Below are 26,538 nucleotides of genomic sequence, written 5' to 3' on the forward strand. Positions count from 1 at the left end.
TAAGTATGAAATGTCTTCAAACCTGTGCAATATTGTAAATGACTCCTGTATAATCTGAGATATAACCATCAATGTTTTGCCTCATGTGTTTTCCTGAGCTTAACTTATTAATATGGAAAAGCCAAGAAACAGCCCGATAAATAAGTAGGTTTATCAAACTATAAAACTGTGTAGGCACTTGGTTACATTAATAACTAAGAAAAGGCTAACAAGCTTCCAAGGGCAAAAATTTGATCTACTGACTCTTATTTACTGGTCGACTATTCTGGTGAAATTGAAAGGAAAGAAAATGCTGTTATGTCATCAAAAAGCAGTCCTTTTCTGTTCTGTTTTCCAGTAAAGAAGTCTGCCAAGCTACAGATATCATCATGTGTCCTGTGTGTGATAAATACTGTCCATTCATGAGGCTGTCAGACAGCTGCGTTTATGCCAAGGTAATTCCAAATATGCAGTATTTTAATTTTGCAGGATTAAATTTAATATATATCTTCCCGAGAGACAGTGGTGACCACATTCTTTCTGTCCATTTTGATCTTTGATTCTCAAGTTTATTTTGTAGGAGAGATTTATCTTTATCATTTAGTATTCTAATTCAGATATCTTTGTTATTGCATATGTGTTTTCAATGTTATAGTTCTGATTATTATCACAGGGAGCAAATAGAACAGTTGATAGAATCAGCGCAAGTTAAGTTCAGATCTTGACTGTGCTCTTTACCACTTGTCAGTGTAGGAGCACATTATGTAACCTCATCTGTGCCTCAGTTTTCTCATCTGTGGAGAACATGGTGACTGTTTTATTTTTTAAATGTGATAAGGTGTATGAAGAGCATGAAAAAAGTGAAAGGGTTAGTCACTCAGTTGTGTCCTACTCTTTGCGACCCCATGGACTGTACTGTAGCCCACCAGGCTCCTCTGTCCATGGAATTCTCCAGACAAGAATACTGGCGTGGGTAGCCATTCCCTTCTCCAGGGGATCTTCCCAACCCAGGGATTGAGCCCATGTCTCCTGCATTGCAGGCAGATTGTTCTACTGTCTGAGCCACCTGGTGGGTATGGTGCTTGGCAAACGACAAGATCTCAGTAAATGACAGCTGCTGTCATTTTCCTCCTCTTCGCCATCATTGTTATCCAAAAGACCTAGACTGATGGCTAGCTCAGCTGCTTACTGCCTTGACCTTGCACATGTACAACCTCTTTGAGCATAAACTTCCTCATCTTTAAAGTGCAAGTGTTGATAGCTGCCCTCTCTGCCCCATGGCATGTCATGAGGACTAAAGAACTCAGTAGATGTGAAAGTGTTTTGAAAAAATTACGTAGAACCATTCTATGTGTTATTACATACCCCTTTCTGATATTATACCTTACTTTATTAAAGTTTTAGACATGTTCATTGAAATTCTAGGGTTTATTACTGAAGGGTAGTATCATTAATGTAAAGCAATGGCTGAAATATAGACTGATGAAGAGTTTTCCAAGACCCACTTAGATAGACCCACCTATCAGCTAAGCCAGATTTCAGGTATAAAAGGGGTTGGCAGATCTTATGTAACCTCCGCAATCACTGTGACTTGGATTTTTCTGTGTATACAGCTGGCATTGCAGAGTTTAAGTGTAGGAACATTTGATCGGCAGCCCAGGAGCCCGCCTGCCCATTCATGCTGTCTCTGTCCCTGCAGGTGGCCAGTCTGGTGGGAGGATAAGCAGCCAGCTGTGATTTTAGAAAGATCTGGGCTCTTAATATGTGCTACAAAGATCCAAAAAAGCACAAAATACTCTCCCTTCCTTTGGTGAACAAGCAGATAGACCTGCCTGGATGAGGACAAATTCAGTAGAGTGAGCTTGGGAAATAGATAGGTGGTGCTGAGAATCAGAAGACTTTGTTCAGTAATGTAATTTTGTTTAAAGATTGTGAGCTAAGCACAAATGACTCAGGTGTAAAAATCCTGCTTTTGAGGAATCTCAGAAGCCCATTTATTTTTTGCTTGGGGGTGTTTGTTATGTGAAAGGTCTGCCTTGAGTAAAAATCTTTTTTTAGGGGAGCTATAATAATTCCTTAAAAGGAGCATCATGAATAGTTTCAAGTGCTCAGATTTCATCAATGTCTGTTTCAGAAAGTGTATATTGCCTAGTTTGGAGTTTTTTGGAGGCAGCTGACTTCCCCAGATATCCTGTTATTTTAGCCCATGAGTGCTGGTCCCATGAAGAATCAGTCACTTAGGATGAGGGTCAGAAGCCAGGTCAGTCCTGGTGAGTTTACAGAGAAGAGAACAGTGTGTCCCAGGCACTGAGTGTAGGAATTTTCTGGCCAGTTTCATTTTTAAGCCTGCTTAGAACAAAGCAGAATTGGGAGAAGGCTCTCCCCCTTGACTGTAACCAACCATCCCTGGGGTTTAAGAGGGAAAACACTGAGAAGTGAAAGCCTGAGGCCAAATGGCCAGGCTGCACCTGCATCCCTCATTTCTCCAACAAAACAGGACTCTCTGTGCATCCCTGACATCACCCCCTCGAATACCTACCCTCATGGTTTGACCTGCTGTAGTTGATTGCTGAGGGAGGGGAAACTAATTTTCCAGTGACCACTGAGGTAGGGGCTAGAATGGAACTTACATATTTCTCTATCCTGTGTTCTCACTCTGCTTGGGAACCACCTCCACCCCCACCATCTCACACACACGTGCGTGCATGCACACACACACACACACACACACACTTTAAAGCAACCTTCTAACTCCCCTAGCATTTCTCAGGCTCTTTGTTTCTGTGTTTTTGTTCTGTCAATTCCTGAAATCGACTATCCTATTTCTCTGACTTTGATTTTGGCAGAGGGAGCCATCAACTTATCCTAGCTCACCATCTTAGGAGGGACTGGACGTTCCTATTCACCCTGATAAACATATTTCCAGATTGGTAACTGCAGCTGGAAAACCTGTCTCTTCAAGTGTTTGCATACCAATCCCAGGGAAGGATTCCTATGGGCTGTATTTGAGCCACGTGACTCCTACTGACCTACATGAGAGAAACCTGTTACCCAGAGGAGGAAAGCTGATCCACACAGCCCAAAACAATGACAACCACAATCCATTCCAAAATATTCCCTGATGGTGCAGGGAGTTTCCACCACGGAATACCCTAGCAAGGGGCACAAACTAACCACCTACCATTGGGACTTTCAGGCTTGATTTGATGCTGACCACCTGATGTACACAATGTAACACTCTTCTGGCATCAAAATAAATTGGCTTTAGACTTGTCTCACACTAAGTATTTAAGTGCTGCCTATCTCTCCTATGTTTAAAGAAATAAGTCATAAACTTGTGGAAAATTTTGAAATATTTTGTACTCTGATATAATAGGAAAAGACTTGCTTATACTTGGCATGTTCTCCAAGGGACAGTAAAGTATACTTTATAGAGAGCTATAAAGCACCAAAAAAAGGTTATGCTTTATGAACATATCAGTCATCATTTCAATTTGGCCTGACACTGGTATGATTTATCCTGGAGGTGGAAATGAGCTCGGCAGTTTTGCAACAAAAATAGATATTTTTGTTTTCTGCCATGGTGACTGCAATAAAATATATTATTCTAGCAATAAAGTATTTGCTAGCTGTCTCTGTGTTATGAATAAGAAGTAAATGTAGTGATTACCTGAGGTTTTAATACAGGTAGAAGTGGTTTGTGTTAATGGGTTGCTCTTCTTTACAGTGCTGAAGTCCAGAGGGCAGCCCAGCAAATGTTTGTTCAAAGCTGTACATACAAAATAGACATGTTTTCAAAGAGAATAAATGAGGCATTAAAACCAGTGCTGGGAAAATCAGAAACCTTTACAGCAACATGAATACCTACCAGTCTTAAATACAAACCTATCCATAAGTAGATGCGTGTTAGTTTTTATAATGCACAAAAGGAAATTTTTAATAGCACCACTGGGGCTGCTGATCCATGCTCAACTAAGTGATACTCACATAAATGGAGCAAATTCTCTTTTCCATATCCAAACTATTTCACAGTTTGGAAAAAAAACTTCTTCCTTATGATCTAAAAGGAATATCCCCCAAAGAAACCCTTTAAAATTCATTGTATCATCAGAACTATTTTTCCAGAATGTGAAAAATGTGAATTGGAATATTGTATATAAGACATTGGTTTAACTGTGATTCATGTTCCCAGGTAACCCATCTTTTTGACAATGGAGCCACTGTTTTCTTTGCTGTTTTCATGGCAGTCTGGGGTAAGTGTTCTACATTTGTATGACTTGAGTTCCCATCATTTGCTCTATTATATGTTCCTTTAAAATCTGATTTTGAATATGAGAGGAAGAAGCAAAGTGAATTCAGTTTGGCTGTTCTGTTAGACACAAGTTAATAAATAATTCATTTGGTTTGTTTTTAAGGTGACGTTTTACAGGACAACATGTCTTCTTTCTCTTAAGCCTTCCAACAATTTCATCAGCATTCCATTATGGGAGTAAAATTCACCTTCTGTTGGAGACAAAAGTAAAGGTTATAGTATACCAAAAGGTCTGATGGTTAAGACCTGATTACACATCTCAGTGTATATGGGACTTTCTAATGTGAGTGGAATATTTTCATCTGACTAGTGTGTGAATACTCACCTCTAGGATTCTTCCAGTTCTGGTCAGAATGACTCCTTATACACAAGAGCTACTTGCAGTGCTGAATTGAGTCCTTTTAAATAGTTTCAAGCCAATAGCCATAATAACAAGGTATGATGGAATGTTCACTGAAAGAATTATTTAGCTCAAAGGAGTTACTTCACCCACGTTTGGGTTTAATAGTATCTTCCTCAGTACCATGCATTTCAGTCGCGTCTGACTGTTTGCAACCTCATGGACTGCAGCATGCCAGGCTTCCCTGTCCATCACCAACTCCCAGAGCTTGCTCACACTCATATCCATTGAGTTGGTGATGCCATCCAACCATCTCATCCTCTGTTGTCCCCTTCTCCTCCTACCTGCAGTCTTGCCCACCATCAGGGTCTTTTCCAATGAATCAGTTCTTTGCATCAGATGGCTAAAGTATTGGAGTTTCAACTTTAGCAGCAGTCCTTCCAATGAATATTCAGGACTGATTTCCTTTAGGATGGACTGGTTGGACCTCCTTGCAGTACAAGGGACTCTGAAGAGTCTTCTCCAACACCACAGTTCAAGAGCATCAATTCTTCGGGACTCAGATTTCTTTATGGTCCAACTCTCATATCCATACATGACTAACTGGAAAAACCATAGCTTTGACTAGATGGACCTTTGTTAGCAAAGTAATGTCTCTGCTTTTAATATGCCATCTAGGTTGGTCATAGCTTTTCTTCCACAGAGCAAGCGTCTTTTAATTTCATGGCTGCAGTCACCATCTGCAGTGATTTTGGAGCCCAAGAAAATAAAGTCTCTCACTGTTTCCCCATCAATTTGCCACAAAGTGATGGAACTGGATGCCATGATCTTAATTTTCCGAATGTTGAGTTAAGCCAACTTGTTCACTCTCCTTTTTCACTTTCATCAAGAGATTCTTTAGTTCTTCTTCACTTTCTGCCATAAGGGTGGTGTCATCTGCATATCTGAGGTTATTGATATTTCTCCCAGCAACCTTGATTCCAGCTTGTGCTTCCTCCAGCCCAGCATTTCTCATGATGTACTCTGCAAATAAGTTAAATAAGCAGGGTGAAAACATACAGCCTTGACATATCTTCCTAGTAAGATAATTATAGAGTTTTAATTTAATCATATATAAAAGTCTGAACAAATTCATAATAAATGATGAATGGTGGTTTCCTTTGGAGAGGAGGTTATCTTCATGGAAGGGTAAGTAAACAGTGAGGAGAGAGACCTTTTACACTATGTATTTTCAATTTGGTTTGAATGGTTTTTACAACATTTATGCATTTCTTCTAGTACATAAAAGGCCAGAAATCTTAATTTTGAGGTTATTGAACTCTACTCACTCAGGGCTTAGGTTCATGTTGTTCCTTATGTCTAGAATGAATATTAGAATCTTTGCCAACTTTCAAGGCCCAGCTGAAATGGCATCTTTTATTTATTTATTTTTTTTTGAAATGGCATCTTCACCAGCCAGCCAGTGTCTTCCTCCTTTGAACTTTCATAGCATTTGGTTTATGCCCATTCTTTGGGCACTAATAATAATTTGCATACACAGTTTTTCTCATAGGTTCATGGTCCACAAGGACCATTATGGTCATGGGAGTCCTTATACATTTCTTTTAAAGACAGAGAGATTAATGTTTATTGGATGGATGGACAGATGGATAAATGGATGGACTGGGGGAAAAGAAGGAAAAGAGAACAAAATTATCAGAAGATTTTATTTTTAAAAAAATACTCATTTGGTTGTGTTGTTTTTAGTTGCGGCACATGGGATCTTTTGCGTCATATGGGATTTTTGGTGCATGGCCTTTGTAGTTGTGGTATGCAGGCTTAGTTGCCCCGAGGCATGTGGAATCTAATGCCCCAACCAGGGATCAAGCCCACATCCCCTGCATTGCAAGGCAGATTCTTAACCACCGGACCACCAGGGAAGTCCCACCAAAAGAATTTCTTTATGAGACAATGAATATGTTTAAATGGCCTCTTTGACAAGTAGAAATATAAACCCTTGTTCTCTTTAAGGGGCTTGTCCTATATATTTTATGTCTTCTTTACCTCAAGCTCAGCACCCCACTCCAGTACTCTTGCTTGGAAAATCCCATGGACGGAGGAGCCTGGTAGGCTGCAATCCATGGGGTCGCTAAGAGTCAGACACGACTGAGCGACTTCACTTTCACTTTTCACTTTCATGCATTGGAGAAGGAAATGGCAACCCACTCCAGTGTTCTTGCCTGGAGAATCCCAGAGACGGGGGAGCCTGGTGGGCTGCCGTCTATGGGGTCCCACAGAGTCTGACACGACTGAAGTGACTTAGCATAGCATTACCTCAAGCTCTTCAAAAGAAAATTGTCCCACCCACCACAGCTCTGTTGAAGGGACTTTTTTGAACCCTATGATACCAGTTCCTCTCACCCAGTGGGTGTTTGTCCCAGGAGTAGTCAAACCATCGGTTGGTGAAAGTGGCCTGGGAGAAGTTCTGAGGTTCTGGCCAAACAGGAACTGGTAGTGCCACCCAGAGTCTTATTCTTAAGAATGTGACTTGGAGAATGTTGAAGGACACTGGGAATTGGTAGTAGAAACTGACACGGAAAGATGCAGAGAGGGAAGAAGGGAGAGAGACTGACAGTGGCTAGCAGTGAGGGCCAGGAGGAATCCTGAGCAGACTGAAGTTATGATTGATAACTGATATCAATTGATAATTGATAACTGAAGTTATCAATCAGAACCTAGAAATAAGCAGAAACAAAGAACTAGTGGAAGAAAATTAGACTAGAGGGTACAGAAACCAACTGGTAGCCAACTTGGAGAAAACGCAAGACAATCCCCCAGAGAGAAGCAGAGAGAGAATGTAGCCAAGTCATGTGAAGTATCAGGGTGAAGCCCCAGGGTCTCTTATGTCTATAATCTCTCAAGCTGTTGGCTTCCATATCCTGTCTGAATAGGTCCAGTCTTTTAATTCCCGTGGGATTTCTGCCTCCTCTGGTGGGCCTTGCAAAAGCCCTCATAATTTGTGCTACCCATTACTGTATCTCTTGCAAACAATGGAAGCTAACCATAATAGAGTTTTGGATACAGGAATGACCTCTCAGGTCAAGAATGTGTATCTGGCTTTTCTAGAATGTACTGGTAACCATGATCATGAAACGTAATAAGCCATCCAGTACTGCAGTTTTGCCATGGTTACAAATGAGGAGACTGAAAAAGTACTCATTTCCTAAACCAATGGTTTCCAAACTTCAAGTCATGACACGTAGAAAGTGATAATACTTGTACAATATGCTAATGTCCATGAAGGAGCCTGCTTGTGGCCAGGTATAATACTGCCTTAAGCCTCCTAGCCCTAGTTGCCTCCCAAACTGTGGGATTAGTACCTCTTGCAAACCTATAATCTATTCCTGGCACACATATGGGGAAGCTGTGCTTTGGGCTACAGGTCTACTGTGTAATGAGTTAACACTTCTGTAGAGAGAGTAGTGTTCTGGAAGAATTGATACCTAAAACTCCCTTGCCCACTTCAGTGTCCCATCAATTTAACATACACTTGACTGAAATCATATTTTCTTCTCCCATAGTTACCCAGAACTAAAATTCTGGTAGAATGATAATTGTCTGTAAGGTAGAGGTTGTCATCGCCACCCCTCACCCAGTACCACCATTATAAAGGGATGGCATTCCTTCCTTGCAAGTTGGAACATTTTATACTGGGGACAACAGATAGATTTTATTATTTTATCTCTGCCAACCTCAGTGGGCTGAAGTGAAGCCTGAAGCATGGAGGCTGCAAGTAGGTGGGCTGGAGATCTGACAGCACTCGTGCGTTAGAGGGTATTCATTAAGAATCTGATAGATGTTGTGTAATAACCATTGAGCACAAGGGAACATTTTGGGGCCGCTCCAGGCAAGGCAAGCCTGGAATAATTCATTTCCTGAATCACTTTGTCTTCATTGACACCTTCCTGTTTAAATCCTGTATTGTTCCCAGAAGTAAGCTAGTTTGAGAAAAAGAATGATTTATCCCAGGTGTTTTCTTTGTAGGTAGGACTTTGCCTCTTGCAGAAATCTAGACTTGCCAATAATAGTAACACTTACAATAACACAAGCCTTTACTAAGGGCTTACTGCATCCTGGACACTGTGCTAAGCATTGTACAGCATCAGTATAGATCAGTATAGACATAATTAGTTAATCTGTAGAGCAACCTTTGACAAAGGGACTGTCACTATTCCCATGTGATAGACGAGAGAATTGGGCAATAGATAGACAGTGGTAAGGCCAGGAGTTAAAACGGGACAAGCTTAGCTCCTCCACTGCACCACTAGGATCATGTGCTGTCTGTAATCCTGTTTGCTTCTGCTTCAAAGAGCTGGATTTTGAGATAAAGCACTGTTACACTCTTCCTGAGTCCGCTATAAATGCCGCTTTGTGACGGCAGTGTTCTGTAAAAGCGTGTCAGTTCTAACCAAGCTTGGTTTAATGGCCTCAGGACCAGCCTTTACGATCGACAAGTTACAACATTTAGGAAAACACATGCACTTTATTTCGGGAAATTGCTGGATATGGAGATGACAGAACAGATGTAAGTGGTTTACAAGCCCTCGGAAGGGATGAAGTTGATGTGTTTGCTTTGTTGCCTTTTGCTTTGTGTTCACCAGAGAAACAATACGGTTCCATTTGGAAACCATCTGTAGCACTCAGGAGGGCCTTTGTGCGGGGTTAGAAATCTTGACAGAGCTCTCTACCACCTTGTTCTTATATGTGTGTACATGATGGCAGGGCCTCCTGGGGACCCGAGAGGTACTGGATTGGCCAAAAAGTTTGTTTGGGTTTTTAGTAAGCGCTTACAGAAAACCTGAATGAACTTTTTGGTCAACCCGGTATACTATGAGCCTAGGGCTCTGGGCTTGAATCCGAGTGGTTTAGAAAGATTCAGGGACCAGAACATTTATGGCTTAAATTAGCTCTCTCCCTAGGGGAAAATACAATGAGTCGTTGGAGAGTTTGATACTGGCAGAGATTCGCCAGGAAGCATATTATCTCCCTCTCTTCTCTTTTTGTTCTCCTTCCTCTGTTGTTTGTTTCTTCCTTTTTTAGCATTGCCGAAAATTAAATTATCCCCAGTAAACAAACAAATCAAGCTCCTCAGAGCTTTCCAATCAAAATAAAAAGTTTGTGGTTGTTTAAATGCAAATTCAAAGATTCTGTATATGGTCTCATCAGTGATTGATGAATGAAGTATGTCTCATTTTTTTACATGAATTATATAATTTGTCTTTGTTTTTAGATATTTACACTAATTTTATTTTTTATACTCATATCATCCAACAAAAACTGGTGATTATATATTCAAAAAAAGAAAGATACACATTTACTAAATGCCTATTAGGTACATAAGTACAGTCACATATGACATGTCATCGATTTCTTATAACCCACCAGAAAGAAATTAATATTTCCCTCTTGAAGATATTGAGGCTCAGAGAGGTTATGTTTATGTAACTTGACCCAAGATTACCTAAGCAGCTGGTAAGTGGCAGAGTCTTGAATTTAAACCAGATCTAATCTTTATTTTCTTGGGCTCCAAAATCACTGCAGATGGTGACTGCAGCCATAAAATAAAAAGACACTTGCTCCGTGGAAGAAAAGCCGTGAACAACCTAGACAGCATATTAAAAAGCAGAGACATTACTTTGCCAAAAAAGGTCCATCTAGTCAAGGCTATGGTTTTTCCAGGAGTCATGTATGAATGTGAGAGTTGGACTGTGAAGAAAGCTGAGTGCCAAATAATTGATGCTTTTGAACTGTGGTGTTGGAGAAGACTCTTGAGAGTCCCTTGAACTACAAGGAGATCCAACCAGTCCATCCTAAAGGAAATCAGTTCTGAATATTCATTGAAAGGACTCATGCTGAAGCTGAAACTCTAATACTTTGGCCACCTGATGCTGGGAAAGATTGAAGGCGGGAGGAGAAGGGGACAACAGAGGACGAGATGGTTGGATGGCATCACTGACTCAATGGACATGAGTTTGAGTAAACTCTGGGCATGGTGGACAGGAAAGCCTGGTGTGCTGCAGTCCATGGAGTCACAAAGAATTGGACATAACTGAGCAACTGAACTGAATCTGCCAAACTCAGAGTTGTACCAAAATATGTCTATGGTGGCATGCACCTTCTATAGGCTGTTATAAGATTTCATTACTCAGCAGACAGTGTATATTCTCTGTCTCTTGGCACTGGGTTTACCCCCTAAAATGAATAAGATGTGATCTGTGCTTTCAAAAGTTGGTAATTATAATAGTGGGCATTAAGTCTGATTTATGAAGGGACAGTGAGGGTCCATGCAGCCAACTTCCTTAGGCAAAAAGGAAAAGGAGAAAAAGTTTCACCCAAGGAGAGATGTTAGAACCAAGTCTTAAATTTGCCAGACAAAGGAGTGGAGTCAGGGAGAAGTTTGAATAACATTCTGAGCTGAAAACTGTGTGGACAAAACTCTGAAAAGGAATGCTTGAACACTCCATGTGCTAGGGACATAGAATGTATCTTAGTTTCCTAAGGGTGCTGTAATAACATGCCACAAAAGTAGGTGGCTTAAAACAACAGAAATTTATTCTTTCACATTTCTGGAGGCAAGATGTCCAAAATCAAGGTGTGAGCAAGGTGGGTTCCTTTGGGAGGCTCTGGGGGGGAACCTGTTCCCTGCCTTTCTCTTAGATCCTTGTGATGCCCAGTGATCCTTGGCTTGTTGACACATCAGCCCAATCTCTACCCCGACCTTCACCTGCATTCTCCCTGTGTCTTCACATGGCAGTATTCTTATATATGGATACTAATCATATTCAGTTAAGGGCCCACCTACTCCAGGATGAACTCAACTAGTTAATCTGTAGTTACTTTATTTCCAAAGAAAGTGACATTCTGAGGTTGGGGTTTGAGACATAAAAATATTTTTGCCAGGGGGGACAAAATTCAACTGTAACAGTGCATGTTGAAGCCTGAATCCTGCTTACCACAGGACATCTGTACCACAACAGAGAACCATGGCTTCACCCTGTGGGCAATAGAAAGCCAAGTGACGTTGTAAACTTGGATGTGGCATGATCAGTTGTGTTTGGGAAGCAACTGTGGCAACAGTGGAAGGGGTAAAAGTGGGGACCAGTAAGTAGCAGGGAGCCACTTAGAAGGTTGTTCCAGGGCTCAGTCAAAATTTTATGCAGAATTGGGTATCAGCTTCTGCCGCTGCTGCTAAGTTGCTTCGGTCGTGTCCGACTCTTTGCGACCCCAGAGACGGCAGCCCACCAGGCTCCCCCATCCCTGAGATTCTCCAGGCAAGAACACTGGAGTGGGTTGCCATTTCCTTCTCCAATGCATCAAAGTGAAAAGTGAAAGGGAAGTCGCTCAGTCCTGTCCGACTCTTCGCGACCCCATGGACTACAGCCTACCAGGCTCCTCCATCCATGGGATTTTCCAGGCAAGAGTACTGGAGTGGGGTGCCATTGCCTTCTCCACAGAATAAGAACATTATACATAAAAATGTTTCCTTGCTTTGTTTATATTAGGTAAAAACTGAAAATAACCTAAATATCCAACAATAGAATGGTTAAGGAAATTGTAAGTAGCCATTAAAAATTCTTTCAAAGCACATAATAACATAACACAAAGCTGTATTTAAGTTTTCTTTAGGATGCAAAGTGTACAAATAAAGTGTGATTTGGAGTATTTTAGTGTTACTGTGTCCAAGTTCCTACTGCTCACTGCTCAGTTTAGTTCAGTCGCTCAGTCGTGTCCAACTCTTTGCAGCCCCATGGACTGTAGCACACCAGGCCTCCCTGTCCATCACCAGCTCCTGGAGTTTACTCAAACTCATGTCCATTGAGTCAGTGATGCCATCCAACCATCTCATCCTCTGTCATCCCCTTCTCCTCTCGCCTTCAATCTTTCCCAGCATCAGGGTCTTTTCTAATGAGTCAGCTCTTCTTATCAGGTGGCCAAAGTATTGGAATTTCAGCTTCAACATCAGTCCTTCCAATGAATATTCAACACTGATTTCCTTTAGGACAGACTGGTTGGATCTCCTTGCAGTCCAAGGGACTCTCAAGAGTTTTTTCCAGCACCACAGTTCAAAAGCATCAATTCTTCAGTGCTCAGCTTTCTTTATAGTCCAACTCTCATATCCATACACGACTACTGGAAAACCACAACCTTGACTAGACAGACCTTTGTTGGCAAAATAATGTCTCTGCTTTTTAATATGCTGTCTAGTTTGATCATAACTTTTCTTCCAAGGAGTAAGTGTCTTTTTATTTCATGGCTGTAGTCACCATCTGCAGTGATTTTGGAGCCCCAAAAAAGATAAAGTCTGCCACTGTTTCTACTGTTTCCCCATCTATTTGCCATGAAGTGATGGGACTGGATGCCATGATCTTTGTTTTCTGAATGTTGAGCTTTAAGCCAACTTTTCCACTCTCCTCTTTCACTTTCATCAAGAGGCTCTTTAGTGCTTCTTCGATTTCTGCCATAAGGGTGGTGTCATCTGCATATCTGAGGTTATGGATATTTCTCCCAGCAACCTTGATTCCAGTTTGTGCTTCATCCAGCCCAGCGTTTCTCATGATGCACTCTGCATATAAGTTAAATAAGCAGGGTGAAAACATACAGCCTTGATGTACTCCTTTTCCAATTTGGAACCAGTCTGTTGTTCCATGTCCAGTTCTACCTGTTGCTTTCTGACCTGCTTACAGGTTTCTCAAGAGGCAGGTCAGGTGGTTGGTATTCCCATCTCTTTCAGAATTTTCCACAGTTTATTGTGATCCACACAGTCAATGGCTTTGGTATAGTCAATAAAACAGCAATAGATATTTTCCTGGAATTCTCTTGCTTTTTCAATGATCCAGCAGATGTTGGCAATTTGATCTCTGGTTCCTCTGCCTTTTCTAAAACCAGCTTGAATAGCTGGAAGTTCAGGGTTCACGTATTGTTGAAGCCTGGCTTAGAGAATTTTGAGCATTACTTTACTAGCATATGAGATGAGTGCAATTGTGCGGTAGTTTGAGCATTCTTTGGCATTGCCTTTCTTAGGGATTGGAATGAAAACTGACCTTTTCCAGTCCTGTGGCCACTGCTAAGTTTTCCAAATTTTCTGGCATATTGAGTGCAACACTTTCACAGCATCATCACGTTTCTACTGCTCACTGCTCAACAGGCCATTAAATTGAGACATGAGGTTTTGGGGTAAGGAATAGCGACTTTAGGCTTCCCTGGTATCTCATCTGGTAAAATCTGCCTGCAATGCAAGAGACCCCAGTTCAATTCCTGGGTTGGGAAGATCCCCTGGAGAAGCAATAGGCTCCCCACTCCAGTATTATGAGGAGTCTTCCTCATGAGGGCTTCCGTCATGGCTCAGACAGTAAAGAATCCACCTGCAATGCGGGAGACCAAGTTTGATGCCTGGGTTGGGAAGATTCCTCTGGAGGAGGGCATGGCAACCCACTCCAGTATTCTTGCCTGGAGAATCCCCACAAACAGAGAAGCCTGGTCGGCTGCAGTCCATAGGTTGCAAAGCATCGGACATGACTGTACAACTAAGCACAGCACAGCAGCTTTATTTGAAAAGCCAGCAGACTGAGAAGATAGTCGACTGGTATTTAAAGAACTATCTTGCCTGGGTTTGGATGCCAGTTTCATTTTTAGAACAAAGCAGGGAGAGTGAAGAGGTAAAGTAAAAGAAGCTATAAGTCGTTGCAGGTATTTCCTGGTTCTGGCCAGACTCTGGAGAGGAATGTGTTAATTTCTTCTTTCCTGCAGTCATTCACTGGTGGGCCTGGTCAAGATGTTTCCTGTGAGCTAAACAAAGATATTTTATAATGTATTAATGGTGGTTTTCTCTGGGTGACAGAATCATGAAATGTTTTTGTCAGCTTTGGTTAGGTATAATTTACATAAGATAAAATCCAGTGATTTTTAGGTGAACATTTTGACAAATCATGTCAAATCATATATAGTCATGTAACTGTTACCATAATGATGACATAAAACATTTTCATCCTCCAGAAAGTTTCCTCGTGCCTCTGAAGTCAGCCTCTTGGCAACCTCCAACACGCTCTCTGTCATTGTAGTTTCATCTGTTCTAGAATTTCATACAAATAGAATCTTTCAGTATTCAGCATTTTGTTTCTTCCACTAAGATTGATGCTGTTGAGATTCATACGTGTTGTTGCATATGTCTATAATTTGTTCTTTTTAATACAGAATAATATTCCCTTGCCTGAGATGTACTGAAATTTGCTTATTCATTTTATTCATTTGTTTATCCAAATGTTAATAAGTATTTGGTTCAATCCAGCTTTTATTCGTCTAAGACTTAATGGCTTTTATAAACTTCTTTAGGAGAAGGAAATGGCAACCCACTCCAGTGTTCTTGCCTAGAGAATCCCAGGGACGGGGAAGCCTGGTGGGCTGCCGTCTATGGGGTTGCACAGAGTCGGACACGACTGAAGCGACTTAGCAGCAGCAGCAGCAGCATAAACTTCTTTGGACGTTTTGCATAAAAGTCTTTGTTATCTATTTCTCCTGGAAAAATAATTGAGAATGGCATTGCTGATCATAGAATAGGAGAATGTCTAACTTTATTTTAAAAAAAATTGTGGCTATGCAATTGTGCATTCCCAACAGCATTATATGAGAGCTCCAGGTGTTCTACATCCTTACAAACGTGGAATTAATAGTCTTTATCATCATAGTGTATATAGTGTTATCCCATTGTGGTTTTAATTTGCATTTCCCTGATGACTACTGATGTTGAACATCTTTCCATGAACTTGTTTGCAATCTACACATCTTTATTGAAGTGTTTGTTCAAATGCCCATATGTTACTGTCTTCTTATATTTAAAAGTTATTTATTTAATCTGGATAGAAGTCCTTTAGCATATATATGTTTGCAAATATTTTTCCAGTTTGTAATTTTCATTTTTATGTTATTAATGGTATCTTTTAAAAAGTAAGAATTTTTTCTTCCAGTATACTCCATATTAGTTTTTTCTTTTATTCTGTGCTTTTTATTTAAGAAATCTTTGCCAATTTAAGATTCCTAAGATTTTCTTCTGTATTTTCTTCTAGAGAACTTATAGTTTTAGATCATATAGTTAGGTCCATGAGTTATCTCAAGATGATTTTTGTATATTGTGTAAGGTAAGGGTCAGATCCATTTGTGTATGTGGGTATCCAGTTTTTCCTGTACTACTTGCTGTAAGATTATCCTTTTCTTCCTTGAATTTTCTTGCCATTTTTGGGTTGAAAATCAATTTACCATGTGTGGGTCTAAACCTGGAATTTTTTCTATTTGATCTATACATGTACTTTTATATAATAACATCCTCTTTCAATTATTATAGTATAATAGTAAGCCTCAGAAACTTATTCTTTTTAAATTGGTTGGTCTACTTTAGGTCCTTTGCATTTCCATATAAATTGTAGAGTTACCTTGTCAACTTCTACCCCTTCCAAAATGCTAGTATCAGATTGCAGTTGAGTTGAAGCAGTAAATCAATTTGGGAATTCTGAAGACTTAATTTCAAATATTTCTATCCATGAATGTCAGTTAGCTCATTTATTTAATTGTTCCATAATTTATTTAAGCAATGTTATATAATTTCCAGTGTACAGATCTTGCATGTTTTTAGAAAACTTTCCAGAATCATATTATCTAGTATTTCAATTATATGTGTTAGACCACTCAGTATTGTCCTACAAGTCACTTATGCTTTGGTCACCCTCATTAGTCTAAGAAGATGGATTAATAAAGACTTTGAGTAGCATCACCTCAGTCAAGGGCACAGCTTGCCACATGATGAATTTGTGCCAGACCTAGGAAGAAAAACTTAAAACTTTTAGAGCATTTTGAATTTTGTCATTGGAGATAGGGATTATATTGCCATCTTTCATTTGCTTAGCAGGATATTGAGAATTAGAAATGTTAATTCACTTGCCAATAGTAGCACAGCTTGTATCTGAACTGGATTTCAAGTCTAAGAATGTCTAAGTCACAAGCCAGAGAGCTCTTAACTGTTACCTTATAATATCTTTCCACTTACTTATTTTTAAATATGTGTTCTATGTCTCAATACTGAGGAATCTTTCCACTAATGAGGAATCTTTCCACTAATGAGGAAAGATGCTGAAAAAGATTGAAGGCAGGAGGAGAAGAGGACGACAGATCCCCATCACCAACTAGATGGACATGAGTCTGAGCAAGCTCTGGGGATTGGTGGTGGACAGGGAAGCCTGGCGTGCTAGTCCATGGGGTCACAGAGTCGGACATGACTGAGTGACTGAACTGAACTGAGGGCAAAGGGGAGCAGAAAAGAAGGAAGTCATTATCTCTCTTTGGAATGAACATTTGGATGCTTACTTTTCTCCATGAAACTGATTGCAAACATAGGACATTGACATATTTTCCCCTTTTTCTAATCTGACTACACAGTAAGACCCAGTAGAGATGGATCTGACAGTTCCCTCTCCTAGGGTGTCTCTGTGCGATTCTTAGTTGCAGCCATACTCTGAGTGAGTGAGTGAATGCATGCACGTGTCCCCTCTTCTGGCTTGTGGCTTCCTAGGCAACAGGAATATGTCTTGATCATATTTTGACCTGTCATTTTATAATACTCAGCAATTCGTTTGTGTTGATATATTTAAACTGAATTGAGTAGAAAGTTACTTTGGCTAAATGAGGATCACCATCAGCTTTACCTGGGTAGTAAAGGTAAAGGTTGAAAAAGGTTGGAACAGTCTTGAAAAGGTTTTTTAATACAATTTACACACTTTGCCTTTAATATGAGGATATTTGTCCTGAGGAGGATTGGAGGGAATGAGAAATCTCTGCCAGTTAAATACATGTGAACTGCTAAGTTTTGTTTTCGCTTTTCTGTCCCTCGCTGTTTAACACATTATTGACCAGGGGATTTTTGTAGAAACTAACACCGGTAGCTGGCAATTTGTTAGTAGTAGTAGTTTAGTTGCTAAGTCGTATCTGACTCTTGCAACTCCACAGACTGTAGCCTGCCAGCTCCTCTGTCCATGGGATTCTCCGGGCAAGAATACTGGAGTGGGTTGCCATTTCCTTCTCTGGCAATTTATTATGTAAGTGATTATTGATACGTCTCTAGTCAATAATGTTCAGGTAACAAAAGATGTATTAATATATCTCTGGTCAATAAGTTGTTAAATACTCAATCAGATAGAAAGATATTGATAACCTAGTTTTCTGTATTCTTACATCCCAGAAGCTTTGTCATTCTAATAAGTCTGTTCTGCCATGACTTGCAAATCAGCTTAATTTAAATCTCTTGAGTTTTCATTATGTTTGACACAGGCTTAGTAATTCTCAGAAAATGATCTTTGTTAAATGATGTTTAGCTAGAAATTCCGATATTCAAGAATGCTTACACAAACAGCTGTCATTCTTTACAATGGCTTCATTATCTGTTGACACAGTTCAAGACATTGTTTTATTTGAAAATATCTGTCTTTCTCTGCTTGTTCCAGCAACAGTTTTCCTGGAGTTTTGGAAAAGACGGAGAGCAGTAATTGCTTATGACTGGGATTTGATAGACTGGGAAGAAGAGGAGGTTTGTATTATTTACCTCAATTAAAAGAAAAAAAGCAGATAATCAAGAAATACACAATCCCTTTTGAGTCATCACTTTCTGCTCTGTGATAGAAGTCAGGTTGACTCATAAAGCATTTTTATACCTGTCTCTGCAGGAAATTTCAAGCATTATAAAAATGTAGCAGAAGAATTTTAAAAAATACATTTTGATTTCTTAGTGGAGTAAAAAGTTCATGGCTAAGTAAAGCATTTCACTTGTATGCAGAGGCATTAGAAGAATTGGTAGTAAGATTTGTTTAGTTTCCTTAAATATTATCCATTCTCTTTACTGTGTCAGGAGAATATTAGTTTACAGTTATAGGCACTTGAAAGCAGACCTCCTAAAGTTCTCCAAGGAAATGATTAAGTCTTCAGGACCCTGGACAGCTCAGAAGGATTCTTACTTGATAAATACCGAGGGGGAACCACTACGCATGCATGCTCTTTGGTTGATGTGCTAAAAGCCGGCCACCGCTAGATAAAACTGTCCAGCAGAGGTAAACTTGGGCCCTCAGACATGTTACTCTCCCTTCCCGGCCAGTACACCATGCCCTTTCCTAACCTGTGTCTGGTCTTTATGTCAAAAGTCTTAAGGCCCCATGCTGAGTTTGGTTATTGTATGTCTCTCGGACCCTGCTTTCCCTTGAGAGTCACTCAGGCCTGAACTCGTCTTTCTTTCCTCTCATCCCCTGCCTCTCCTGAGTTCCATTTCCTGAGAGTCTACGGGTGCAAGTAAATCCAATGCAGTCATCATATATGATATGACCATGGGTCTTAATGGGTGTTTTCCTTCCAGGAGACACATATGTTTATTTTTATAAATTAAATGGAATCGTCTGTAAACATAACTGAGAATTTTAGCCCTGGGATAGGTTTTGTAGGGGACATAATTTTGAGAGGAATGTTTTTTCCTTCAAATCATACCTTGTGGATGGATGCCTTTTCTCCTCAAGCCCATGAACATATTTGGGTAATTTTTAAATATAGACATGATACTGGGATTTTCAGCAATCCTTGTTCCTGTGCTAAGGCCCCTCTCAGGCTTGTATAAGCATTCACTCTCTAGAAAATGGTTTTCTGAGTTGGAAGGGACCGCCCAGGTTTCTGAAAGCTACCAACTGCAGCAAAACTGCATTCGAGACTTCCTCCTGGGTGGAGCTGTTCTGGTTTTTGTTCCATGTGTGTATAGGAGTAGCTTTCACATGGGATGGAAAATGCTGTTTCCTGGGTATCCAGGTCACCACCAAGAAGCTATGTTGTCTAAGGCAAATTACTTCACCTTTGGATTTTTTTTTTTTTCATTTCTAAAGAAAAATGTTTCTAAATTCTCCCCTGTTGGCTACAAAGTGTAGCATTATTTAAGTAACTTTGATTAAACCAGTCTAAAGTCACCACTGACACTTGTGGTGGGCACACTATGTGGGTACCTTTAGGGTAAACGTATCTCTGGTAAGTCTGGATCTTTCTGGATTCCCAGCCCTGTTAAAAGCATGGAGTGCTGAACCGTGCTTTCACTCAGCACCCCTGTGTAGAGGTCAAGTCAGGAGCTGTGTGCAGTTCCAGTTCTGTTTGGGATTCAATGTAGAAATGCCTGTTACTCCTAGCCTGTGGCTCTCAGCTTGCTGTGCAGAAGAACCCAGATGAGCTGCATGCCTCCTTCAGGGGTAACCCAGAGTATTACTGGCTAAGGCTGCCATAACAAAGCACACTGACTGGTTGGCTTAGTCTCACAGTTTGGAGGTGAGCAGTCCGAGATCATTGGCAGGACTGGTTTCTTCTGAGGGCCATGAGGGAAGGATCTGTTCCCTGTCTCTGTCTTTGGCTTGTCGATGGCCATCTACTCCATGAGTCTTCACATGGTCTTCTCTCTGTGCATGTCTCTAAATGTGCTCTTCTTACAAAGACACTAGTCATGTTGGATTGGGGTTCACCCTAATGACTTCATTTTAACTTAATTACATCTGCAGGACCCTGACTCCAAATACAGACACATTCTGAGATACTGAGGGTAAGGACTTCAGCTTATGAATTGGGAGGTAGGGTGAGGACAAACTTAGCCTATCGTACCCAGGATGACAGGTGTGCCTCCATGATTGACCTCAGTTTCTGCATGATTAACTTAGTGACCCTTGATGACACTTATAGCCTGATGAATTGAGTTTCCCAAAGAAGCAGAATATTCTAGATCTGATATATCCTAAGGTATAACTACCTGAAATAAAGGAGGCAGAGGCTGTTTATAATTGTCTCTCCCCATGACCTTCCTGATTATCTGCGTGAAGCCAGCATCAGGCTGCCTTTCCTCCTACACAGGGTGGCCCCTACCAGACCCTCCATAATTTCTCTCCTGTCAGGTCCTTCTTTGCTTTCTGTCAGTACCTTCACCCAGCTCTTGAGTGTTTCTGCCTGAATTAACTCAAGTCTCCCTTGCACCAGAGTTTCTGCTCCTTTTCCTGCCTCTTCCAAGAGACTCACATAAAACAAGTTCCTAATTAGTCAGAACCACTTCAGCACACCGTTTTGTTGCTTATCTTTTCCTAATCCTGTAATTGCTTTTAGTCAGAAGCCATTCACATTGGATGGGGCTCAACTCAATGAAATAAAAATCTCAGCTTGATTTAGAATTAGAGGAGCCTTGATTTTAACTGGATTTGAAAGGCGTTTACCTTGTTTTCAATACCAATTAAGAATGCATTAAAATCTATGGTTAAGGGTGAATGACTCCTATAGGAGCATATTTAAAAAATAGATTCACCAGGTTTTTAGCTGCCTAAATTGAAAAACTAAAAATTGTAGAAAACTAAGACTTATATTGCCATTATAACTCATAAAATGAATTCTGAACATTTCACTCTTGAGAAGTTTTCTTTGTCCTGGTGTTCATATCATTCCTCAATAATAAAAGCATGTTAGTTATTTCAAACTACTGGGGACAGGGACAAATTGGCCCCTTTCTCACTATCATTTAATAAGATAATAGAAATACTTAACTATTAGTCTAAATCACAGAGCCATGATGATAATAATTGAAGATCATCATTCTTTAGATTTTCTTTAATAAGTGGCCAATTTCGAAATATTTAAACCTGGGTTTCCAAGTGCATATCATTGAGTGAGTGATGACCGTGACATTTGTTGACTGTTTTCCTGTGGGGTAAAATGATTTTTTTTTCTTCTTCTTGACCAGGTACCTCTTTAGTATGTAAAAATGTGTCTGCTTGTTTTTTAGGAAGAAATACGGCCCCAGTTTGAAGCCAAGTATTCCAAGAAAGAGAGGATGAATCCCATTTCCGGCAAGCCAGAACCATATCAAGCATTTGCAGATAAATGCAGCCGACTTATTGTTTCTGCATCTGGAATATTTTTTATGGTATGAATCCTTTTTTTTACACAACTATGTTTCATAAAGTACAAACCTATAGCATGGGAACAATAATCATACCAGGTATTTAAATACATTTTTTGTACGTTCTGATATTTAGACCTCACAACAGTTCTATGTGATGACCGGGGGTGACACTGCTGTCCCATTTTACAGGTGGAGTAACTGAGACTCCAGAAGGTTAAGGGACTCACCCAGGCTAGCCAGGAAATAGCCAAAAGCTCAGGTTCTCTAACTACTATTCTTTCCATTTGTCTATGCCATAATGAAAGGAACTAAAACTATGAGATGGAACTTACAGCAATGTCATTCAAGCTTTCATTTTTACAATGCCCATATAATAAGAAATACATTCTTTGCCGTTACCCAGTATATGCTATGCAAATAGATGTATAAAACTGAAAATAGTTATTGAAACAATGCCCATATTTATAATATTCAAGGAACTCTGATTTTTTTTTTGTTTTATTAGTCTGTTTTTTAATGCCAGCTCTAACTCCCTAACATTTATTTTGCTGATGGTTATGCTGCTGCTAAGTCGCTTCAGTCGTGTCCGACTCTGTGCGACCCCATAAGACAGCAGCCCACCAGGCTCCACCGTCCCTGGGATTCTCCAGGCAAGAACACTGGAGTGGGTTGCCATTTCCTTCTCCAATGCATGAAAGTTAAAAGTGAAAGTGAAGTCGCTCAGTCATGTCCGACTCTTAGCGACCACATGGACTGCAGCCCACCAGGCTCCCCCGTCCCTGGGATTTTCCAGGCAAGAGTACTGGAATGGGGTGCCATTGCCTTCTCCGGCTGATAGTTATATCAGTTTTCAAAATACTAATCTGAAGCTGGATTGTTAGCTTATCCTAAAAAGAAGTCACTTTGTGACCCACTTTGATCCTGTCGGTTACTGAACCACACACATGCGATTTGTCAGAAATGTCGTTTTAGAACAGGAAGGAATGGTTAGGATTCTCCAGCTTCCTCTTTTCAAAGAGCACATGTGCATCAATATATATCCTAATTGGCTCGAATGGGAAGGACAGAACAACAGAAAATCCAGACAATCTCCCCACTGTGGCCAGGAAGAACCTGGGGAGATGGTGGGGTAGGCAGATTGCCCAAGTGTCCCTCAGCTTGGATCAAGACTCAGATCCTGCCCTATCTACAGATTCTGCTTTGTAAGCAGTGGGGTCAGGCTTTGCCTCCTGTAAGTACATTTATATGTATTATTTTGGGTTGTATTTCTCACAATAAGACCTGTAGAGGCTAAAGCCCTGGAGAGGAGAAGCTACTTGCTCAAGGTCACACTGCCAGGTTGTTGCTGAACCAGGACTCGGCCCCCACTTTGACTCAGTACAGTGAACTGTCCATCGTAGCATATCGCCACCCTGTCTAAAATTCAGTGTAGGTCTCGCCTATCTCCCTATCAACAGCTCCAGGATTCAGACACGGGCAGTTTTTTGTTTGTTTTCTATTATTACTACTATTATTATTTTTTGCCAGTTCAGCTAGGTTTTATACCTGGGCTTTTAGAGCATGTCTCTCACAGTATACCAAAGACAGAGTCTATGCAAAACATAGGAAAGCTCCTATAAAAAAAGGAAGCTCTAAGTTGCCAGAGCACATCCTGAAGCCCCACTTTAAGATCTAGTTTTTGACGGCCATGTAAGCTAAGGTCTCTTCTCTGAGACACAGTAAGCGAGTCATCTAATGAAAGCCACAGAATTTTTCGGAATCTCAAATCCCCATTATTCACAGAGATAGAGATATGCTATATTCTTCTCAAACACCATCAAGTGTTCAGAGGAAGATGCCTCAGTTCAGTCTGTGTATCTATCTGATAAGAGTATGTACCTTTCATAGGCTTATTCAGCAACAAATAACTGAGCACCTGGCATGATGCTAAGATGTTGCAGAAACCATGAACTGCAGAAACAACAGTCACCATCCCTACCTTGGTAGAGCTTACTGTCTGGGGGAAACTGACAATAAGCAGACAGTTGTTAGAAATTATAAGTTTAGCAACTGAATAACAACAACTAAGCTGCATAATCCAAGAATGCATAGGTACCATGCACATGCTCAGTTGCACAGTCATGTCTGACTCTTTGCAACCCTACAGACTGTAGCCCACCAGGCTCCTCTGTCCATAGGATTCTCCAGGCACCTGGAGTGGGTTGCCATACCATCCTCCACGGGATATTCCCAAACCAGGGATCAGACCCATGTCTCTTCTGTCTCCTCCATTGGGAGGCGGGTTCTTTACTACTGAGCCATCTGGGAAGCCATTGGTACCATATAACAACAACAAAAAGCCTGAGGAGTGGCGGGCGGGGTGCGGGGGTGGTGGGGTTCATGAAAAGCATTAATTATGAAGTAGTTCTTGAGATGTGAAGAATGAATAGGTATTAAGTAGATTATGGATGTGCATGTGGGTGTGTCGTGTGTTTGGCAGGGGAATGGGCAGGTCAGCGTTTTGGGCAAAGGAAGATTAAGTGTGCTTAGACTATTTGAAACAACAAGGAAAGGTCTAGAGTCTTTGGAGTGAGTGGAAAAACAGTGGGCCTGGAGAGACTCTTCAGGCCACCATAAGGGCTTTGCTTTTATCCTAAGAGTAAAAGGAAGCTAAGAAATAGCTTTAAACAGAAGAGCAACATGATAAGTTTTCCATAATATTTGTTCATTTGCTTAATCTAATATTCTGATTTAAAAAGTGTCAGTCTGTAGCCTAACAGTTTATCAACTCTCAAGTACCATGGTTTTTCTATTTGGATAACAAAGAACATACAAACCGATGAGAGGAAGTATCAGCCACATGGCAAGTGTGCCTTTTGTTATGGTGTCTCAAGTCAGGACCACCATGACCGTATCTCCTTTTCCTGTGGGAGGATCTTCTTGGGGGTGGGAGGCCCTCCCTGAAACATTCCACCACTGTGCTCACCGGATGTCCTCTGTCTTCCTGCCAGATCTGCGTGGTGATCGCCGCTGTGTTCGGGATTGTCATTTACAGGGTGGTGACCGTCAGCACTTTCGCAGCCTTTAAGTGGGCGTTAATCAGGAATAATTCTCAGGTTGCAACCACAGGAACTGCTGTGTGCATCAATTTCTGCATCATTATGCTGCTGAATGTGGTAAGTGAGCATCTGGGTAACTAGTCACATGGATAAACTATGTGCAGCAGGTGACTGTGCCTTCTGTTTCTAAAGGGACCTGGCCTCAGAGAGATTGGTCAGTTATGTGACACCTGTGGCCTGGCATGAAGTGTACTTTGTGGGTGTACAGAAGACTCAAGTCAAATCTGGCCTGTAGAATTTCCTACAGTATAAGATTGAGCAAGGCATTTGCCCTCTCTAAACCTCAGTTACCTTATGTATCCAATAAGGTAACACTATAAGCCCCTTGGGGAAATTTAGAGACAAAAAAAAAAGGGACTTCCCCGATAGGTCAGTTAGTAAAGAATCCACCTGCACTGCAGGAGACCCCAGTTCAATTCCTGGGTGGGGAAGATCCCCTGGAGAAGGGATAGGCCACCCACTCCAGTATTCTTGGGCTTCCCTTGTGGCTCAGCTGGTAAAGACTCCACCTGTAATGCAGGAGACCTGGGTTTGATCCCTGGGTTGGGAAGATCCCCTGGAGAAGGGAAAGGCTACCCACTCCAGTATTCTGGCCTGGAAAATTCCATTGACTGTATAGTCCATGGGGTAGCAAAGAGAAAAAATATATTTTAAGGCCCAGCTCAGAATCTGACATAGCTCAACAGTGTTGGTTCCCATTTCTTTTTTGATTCTGAATGATGGGAAGTTCATCTGTATCCAAAGCATTCCTAGAGATAACTCAGCAAGGAATCTTGCAGGGTGGTACATGTTGCTTGTGTTGATTTCAGGCTTTTTTCAAGTGTGTTTTTCAGCCCAGCTGTCTCCCTTGAATCCCAGACTCCTCCTCACCTAACACATTCAACCCCCTTACTCCCCATCTTCTTTCCAGAATCAGCTCCTCCCATAGTCTCCCCATCATAGCTGCCCAGGCTGAAAAGCTTGTTCTCCTTGACTTCTCTGTTTCTCTCACCATGAAAATATATCCAGAGTCTGACCACCTTTCACACATCCCAAGTCCCACCTTGGTCCAAGTCCTCAGGATCTCTCACCTGGGTTATTGCAGTGCCTTCCCCACTGGTCTCCCAGCTTCCCTGTCTGCTCAACCCAGGCTCATCACAGCAGCCAGAGTAAGCTTCACATGAGTAAGCCAGCCTCACTCACTGTATCCAGTGGCTTTCTTCTCACTCAAAGTTCAGGTCTTCACATGACCACTGGGGTCTCCCTCATCTGGCCCCAGTGGGGTCTTTGACCCTGTTTCCCCCTTCTCACCCTGACTCCCCTGCTCCTCCTTGGCCTTTTGGTTTCCCAGATTCTTCCCTCCACCTAGGACCTTCTTCCCTGTGGGGTCTGTAGACTTTACTCCTAAACCTCCTTCAGGCCTTTGTTCAAAGGTTACTTTTCCAGTAGAAGGCTTCCCTGGTCACTCCATGTAAAATTGCAACCCACTCCTGCTTTCTGACCATTGCCTAGCTCCTCACCCACTTCACTTCTCTCTATGGCATTGTGCTATGTTAAGTCACCTCAGTCATGTCTGAATCTTTACAGCCTTATGGACTGTAGCCTGCCAGGCTCCTCTGTCCATGAGATTCTCCAGGCAAGAATACTGGAGAGGGTTGCCATGCCCTCCTCCAGGGGATCTTCCCAACCTAGGGATTGAACCTGCATCTCTTACATCTCCTCCATTGGCAAGCAGGTGTTTTGGGTTTTTTTGTTTGTTTTTTGTTTGTTTTGTTTTGGTTTTTACCATTAGTGCCACCTGGAAAGCCCTCTCTGGCATTCAGTTCAGTTCAGTTCAGTCAGTCAGTCGTGTCTG

At 41.2% G+C, this 26,538-nt stretch overlaps 1 protein-coding gene across 21 annotated transcripts in view; it reads left to right on the forward strand.

Annotated features, from left to right (window-relative positions):
* Positions 1–26,538, forward strand: part of ANO4 (anoctamin 4) — a 431,104-nt gene that overhangs the window by 349,534 nt on the left and 55,032 nt on the right. For all 21 annotated transcript variants that reach the window (XR_009736492.1, XM_061417051.1, XM_061417056.1 and 18 more), the window contains 5 exons: positions 338–434; positions 4,172–4,232; positions 18,155–18,237; positions 21,487–21,627; positions 24,597–24,761. Coding sequence is in view for 20 of the 21 variants with exons in the window: in XM_061417051.1 (XP_061273035.1) it covers positions 338–434; positions 4,172–4,232; positions 18,155–18,237; positions 21,487–21,627; positions 24,597–24,761 (547 nt within the window). In the remaining variant the exon portion in view is untranslated. The remainder of the gene's footprint in view (positions 1–337; positions 435–4,171; positions 4,233–18,154; positions 18,238–21,486; positions 21,628–24,596; positions 24,762–26,538) is intronic.

Source organism: Bos javanicus, chromosome 5 (assembly GCF_032452875.1).
Source record: "Bos javanicus breed banteng chromosome 5, ARS-OSU_banteng_1.0, whole genome shotgun sequence".
NCBI lineage: Eukaryota > Metazoa > Chordata > Mammalia > Artiodactyla > Bovidae > Bos > Bos javanicus.